Consider the following 6,000-nt stretch of genomic DNA (forward strand, 5'->3'; position numbering starts at 1 on the left):
GAGGTTCTCTGTAACATAAAACAGTAGGAGGGAAAAAACCTAGGGGGCCATTAGGAATTGTAAAGCCCGATTAATTTTAAATGGATTTCTCCTCGCTCACATTTGCTCGGGCTGACACCATCCATCAGCCAGAGCTCGGTGTGCACCTAACGCCCGGACACCCTCGGCTGCCAGCAGCTGTCCTCGAGCCCTTCGGGTGCCCAGGAGATTGGGGTGTGACCAAGCAGGCACCGGGCACCCCACAGGGACCAGCCAGCCTCGGAGAGGAGCAGGGACTGTCCCAGAACCGACGGCAGGAGCGGGGCAGCCGCATCCCCACGACATCCCCGGGCAGCTCCCCCGAGCCGCCTGCCCCAGCCGAGCAAGGACGTGCGTGAGCAGGAGCCCAGCTGCTGCCTGCTGCGGCCTTGGGGAGCTCTCACTGCCTCCAGCATGGCTCCGTGACTGCCACGAGCCCTGAGGAACCGTGGCTGTGCCCTCAGGGGAGCTCAGCACCTCCCGACACGGGCTGGGACCAGCAGCCACAACCCCACGGCTCGTTGGCACAAGTGGGCTCCATGGCTCCAACCAGAAAACCCAGCTCCTAATTCTGGGATTTCAGAGAAAAGGAGATGCGATGTGACAGCTTTGTGATTAGAAAGACAAAAATTAAAAACAAAATGTGCTCTTGCAGCAGAAGCCTCCGGTGTTATCACCCCAGAGCTTCATCTGCATTGTAATGCAAACCGCGAGGGGGGCACAATTACGCAGTGCTTGCAAACAGGATTATCTTGATAGGAACGGAGATATGTAATCAAAAAACTATTTCCATGTCTCCAAAAAAGTGAGTATCTCACAAAGATGGTAATAATGAATTTTAGGCCATAAACACGATCTTCCTCGCTGTATAATCTGCCCGTTTCAAACCCATGTACGTCTAGCAGCTCTATTACAGAAGTAAATTAACCCTAATTTGATTGCTTCTCAGTAGCAGTCATTTCAGCACTCTAATCAATAAGTCACAAGATTTTAAGACTGCCCTTGGTATCAATCACTGCGATCAGTAATAAAATGCTTTTCCTTTTAAGAACACCTGAAATACGGTGTAATTACCTCTGGATAAAATTATGGACTCCAATTCACCAACTCTACTGAGCCACCGCGGCTCAGCCAGCCGTAACCCGCAGCGCTGCCCTGCGCCCAGCACTGGTTTGCAGGGAAAGCATCATTTTATTTCTGAAAGGCTTTCCGAGCATCGCCTCATCACTTTACCTTGTCACCGTGCTCCCAAGTTATTGTTCGCACCGGCAAAATAGCGAGTGACAAGAGGCACCAATCTCACAGAAATCCTCCAAGAAAGGGAGCTCTGAGACAGTGCTGAGCAGAGTCCGGAGGGAAAGATCTGGAGGCATGAGGAGGACAGCGGGCACTGCCTGTGGGATGAGTTGGAAAGCCGCCACTCACACCGGGGTGCAGAGGCCACGCAGACAGGGGTACACCTCTGCCTGGGGTCACAGGCACGGCAGTGCCCCACACTTTGCTCTGCACTCGGGATAAGATCTGTGCAAGTCCTGAAACGCTGCCTGCTGAGGAAAGGCAGTCGGGAGGACGTGGCACAACCCCGGCACGCAGCATCGCCACCAGCACCCCACCGCACCTCCCAGCACCGCTGTGGTGTGGAAACGGAGCCAAAGCCACGGCACAGTGGCACGGGCAGCCCCTGCTGCCACAGGAGCGAGCAGCCTGGGGACGTTTGTGGCACTGACCAAGAAGCCCTCAGGCGTGGCTGCTCCCACACAACACCACCCATCCCACACTGCCGCAGAGGAGCGGGCAGGGGCTGGGAAGCAGCATGAAGCATCCCACGGGGCCACGGCACAGCCCCAGCCCTCAGCCACTCCGTGTGGCCGCAGCCCATTAATCTCCCTTCGGGCTGGCCAGGTTTACGTGCCTGTTCCCAGGTCCCTCGTCACACAGAACTCCCCCACCAGAGAGCGCAGCCTGTCCCGGCACGGCAGAGACTCTCAGCACAGCTCCCTCCTCAGAGGAGGCTTCAGCTCCAGCCGGGTGCCTGGGGGCTGCGAGCTCGTGCTTTCGGGGGAAGCAAATGGTTGGGGAAACGGCAGCAAGGCACAGGGAGTTTCAGGCACCAGGCATCAACCAGGGCACCCAAAGGAGGCACTAGGAAAAACTGCCTCGGTTATGGAACAGCCCAGCAGCACACCTGCTCCAAAACTTTCCTTCGCACTGATCTCCCTCTGAGCCATCTCCCCTCCCTCTCACTGCGCACATCTTCCCCAGCCCAGCCAGCTCTGGGACGTTCCTGCATGGCAAAGGATGCTCTGTGCAAACAAGGGCACTGCCTTCATGGTCTGAGCCCTAACTCCCCCTTTCATACAACCAGAAAAGAGGAGATGAGCTGCCTCCCCTTCTGCCTCCCTGCCCACCCAGCAGCTTCCCGCTGGTCTTGCCAGTGCCACACGGCTCTGGTGTGTCACCCTCGGTGCTCCTGATGGCCACCCAGCACCAGCAGCGAGGTGCCCCCATCACCACCACCAAAACCCTCACAGAGCACCAAGATCCTGCACTGCGCCCCATGTCAGCACCCCAAAGGTTTGCTCTGGGGACATCGTTTTCTGTCAGCTTGGTTTTGGCTTATAATTGCTTTTAAAACAATCAAACTGATTTGGGGAAATATTTTAGCTGGGCAGATGTTCAGGCCCAAACAGTTATTCTCACACAAATTGTCCCCAGGGCACGGCAGCGCCGAGCAGAGGACGCACTCCCCGTCCTTGTGCAGAGCCGTAATTAAAACGCTGCTGAGCTGCTGCAGTCATCAGATGGCTCCTGAGCCCAACGCAGCCCGAGGTGCCCTGCCTGCCGCTGACACGGGACTCGGCACCAGGAGTTTTAAGCAGCTGGAGCAAGGTTTTGGTGTCCCTCTGCAAGGACGGTCGCTAACCTGGCAGATCCCAGCTGCTGCTGACTTACCCTGAAGTCGATCCCAACGGTGGAAATGAAGCTGCCCGCCAGGAAGGCGCCGTCTTTGAAGCGCACCAGCAGGCAGGTTTTGCCGACCCCCGAGTCGCCCACCAGCATAACCTGGAAGGGAGGAAGGGAGGAGCGGGTTAGGCACCATTTCCAGCCCCTCCACAGCAATTTCCCAGCTCCGTCCCAAAAGCCACATCCCGGGGGCAAGCAGCAGATCCTCATTCCTGATGGGGAGCCCCAGCCAAAAGTCACGGCCCAGAACCCAGGGGGAGGGCAGGGAGCTGCAGCCAGTGCAGTGCACCAGCAGCAAGCCCCTGCACAGCGGCATCACTTGTGTTCCCTGCGCTGCGCACATCCCTGAGCACTGGCACAACTCAGGACACCTTCCCCCAACCAGTATTGAGCAGACTTCCCACGGGGAATCACCCTGTAAAACCCAAAGGGGCTGTGTGTGGGAAAGCCAGGCTGTGCCCCACAGCTGCAGGGCCCCATTCTGCCCCACAGCCCTGCAGAACTCCCCCACACGGGGCTGTGGGGGGGCCCAGAGCACCTATGTCCCACTATGAGCTCTTTGTCCAGGACCAGCACAGCCCCAAGGCCACCCCCGATCCTCAGCAACACCGAGGGAGCAGCTCCCGGTGCCGCCTGTCCCCCCAGTGCCTGCCCTGCCACGGGAAACCAAGGCAAGACAGAAAATGCTCCCTAACACAGCCCCAAACCCGAGCCCTCTGCCCCCCGTGGGTGCCGACCCCATCCCTCGGGGCAGGCTGACAGCTTCTCACCGCAGAGAAACCCCGGGGGCTGCACAAACCAAGCTGCATTCGCAGCTTCTGCACCTGCTCCCTTCGGCACGGCTTCGCGCGCCCGTGGCACGGTTCCATCTCCCCGAGCCCGACTGCCATTATCCTTTCAGAAGTCGTTAGCCCATGAATGAATTTAAATGGTTTTAACTCAGGCGCTGCCCTGGGTCAAACCAAGCCCACACAGCAGCCAGCAGCAGCAGCAGCCACTGCCATGGACTCCGCAGGTGTAGCCCGTTTGGGGGCTCGGTTTTGGCTCCCTCCCCGCAGCGCACGGCCCCAAGGGCAGGGAGAGTGCAGCAGGTGTCCTGTGGGATCCCCACACACAGCCCCACTCTGAGCCCTGGTGCAAGGTCAGGGAAACCAAGACATGTATGTACGTGAGTCCAAACAATGGTGGGGAAAAAGTCGTTTTTTTAGTCCAAAATAGCGGTGCTGATATTTAGTTAAACATTCCAGATACCTGCCTTGGAGCAGAGGCACCCCTAAAGCACACTGCTCCCTGCTCAGCACCATTCAAGCCTCACACAGGGACCTGCAGCCAGGCTCCTGCCAAGGGCTTGGCCATCAGGATCCGGCCCCGTGCCGTGCTGTGGGCTGTTTGTGGCAGAGCTCAGGAGAGGGATAAGGGAAAGTTTATTGGATTGGGCTTTCACCAAACACAACATGGTCTGTCGAGTGTTTGAGAAGCACCCAGACCAATACCAGAGGGATTTGCTACTGGTGCCTTTGGGTTCCTTTGAGACCCCAGCCAGGACTGGTGAGAGGCGAGCTCAGGGCCAGCATGGATGCAGAAGGGCTCCATTTCAGAGACGCTGTTGAACTGTTACTGCAGCTGTACCAGAGACCACCTGCCTACCAAACCAGCCAAATCCACTTCTCAAACACCCATCACCGCCTACTCCACATCCCAAATCTTAACACGCCGTGGCCATGCGGATGGCCCCAGGCAGTGAGCTCTCTGGCACAGCGTGCCAAGGCTCGGACCGTGCCATAGCAAACACTGTCTTCCTCGCAGCTTAATCCCCCACGCTCGGTTATGAAGATCTGTGCTAGAAATGCAGTCAGATGGGTTGCACTGAATTACAGCCTCAGCCAAAATTGGTAAGAGAGCTCCAAGATGGGCTTGCATCAGGTCGTGTGATGGAGGGGGGGTGCAGATACATTTGATCTGCGAGTTGCCAGAATCTCAAGCAGCAAGAAGAAGCCATCTGAGCCCTTAAAAGAAAGCATAAGCTGGAGACATTTCAACGGCAGCCAGCGCAGATTCGATGCGATTCAAGGAATACCGTCAGCCCGGCTCATAACCTGCTTTTTTTTTTAACGCTGTTAGAGAGGAAGCAGAAGGGTACAGTCGCTAAGCCGAGCCAAAAGCCTTTTAGCACCACTTGCAAAAGTTCAGCAGCAGCCGCGGTGCGGAGGGATGCGCTCGCAGCTCGTCGTGCCGAATCCCGGGCGCCCCGGGCAGGGGGGGAGCGCCTCCGAGGCACCCTGCGGGGCCGAGAAAAAGGACGAGAAGGGGAAAACGGCGGCCCCGGAGGAGCGGAGGCTCGGAGAGGGGCTCGGAGGGGGCGCCCCCCACCCTCTCCATCCCCGGGGAACTTCTCGGGCACGCACGGCGCTGCCCCGGCCGCTCCGCTCCGCGCCCCCCGGTCTCTCCCCGAGCCCCCCCAAGGCTGTCCCCGCCCGGCTGCGCTCCCCCCGACCCCCCCGCACCTTGAAGGCGAGGTCGTAGAACTCCCCGCTGCTGCTCAGCGAGGGCCGCCCGGGCGCAGCGCCGCCGTTGCGGGGCAGCTCGGGGGCGGGCGCGGGGCTCCGGGGGGGGACGGCGGCGGCGCGGCCGGGCCCCTGGGCGGCGGGGGGCAGCGCGGCCGAGGGCGCGGCGCCGCCGCCCTTGCTCCGAGCCGCTTTCTTCCGCGACATGCCGCGGCCGGGCGCTGAGGGCGCGGGGCTGTGCCACCGCCGCCGCTCAGCCGCCTCCCCGGCCCGGCACGGCTCGGCACGGCACGGCCCGGCCCGGCACGGCCCCGCTGCCAATGGCAGCGCCGCGGGGGCGGCGGCGGGGGCCGGGCCCGCTTCGCTCCGCACCCGCTCGCTCCGCCCCGGCCGCGCTCCGCGGGGCGCCCGCGGCCGCGCTCCGGTGCGCGCAGAGCCGAGCCGAGCCGTGCAGAGCCGTGCCGAGCCCTGCTGTGCTGAGCCGAGCCGTGCCAAGCTGTGCAGAGCCGTGTAA

General features: G+C 60.5%; 1 protein-coding gene across 1 annotated transcript in view; it reads right to left on the reverse strand.

Annotated features, from left to right (window-relative positions):
- Positions 1-5,764, reverse strand: part of RAB26 (RAB26, member RAS oncogene family) — a 28,439-nt gene extending 22,675 nt beyond the window's left edge. Inside the window, exons 1-2 of the mRNA XM_084537375.1 lie at positions 5,487-5,764; positions 2,971-3,081 (exon numbers count right to left, since the gene is read on the reverse strand). Of these exons, the coding sequence (XP_084393501.1) occupies positions 2,971-3,081; positions 5,487-5,693 (318 nt within the window). The 5' untranslated portion in view covers positions 5,694-5,764. The remainder of the gene's footprint in view (positions 1-2,970; positions 3,082-5,486) is intronic.
- Between the last annotated feature and the right edge of the window lie 236 nt (positions 5,765-6,000).

The sequence above is a fragment of the Aythya ferina genome (assembly GCF_964211825.1).
Source record: "Aythya ferina genome assembly, chromosome: 15".
In the NCBI taxonomy this organism is placed as follows: Eukaryota; Metazoa; Chordata; class Aves; order Anseriformes; family Anatidae; genus Aythya; species Aythya ferina.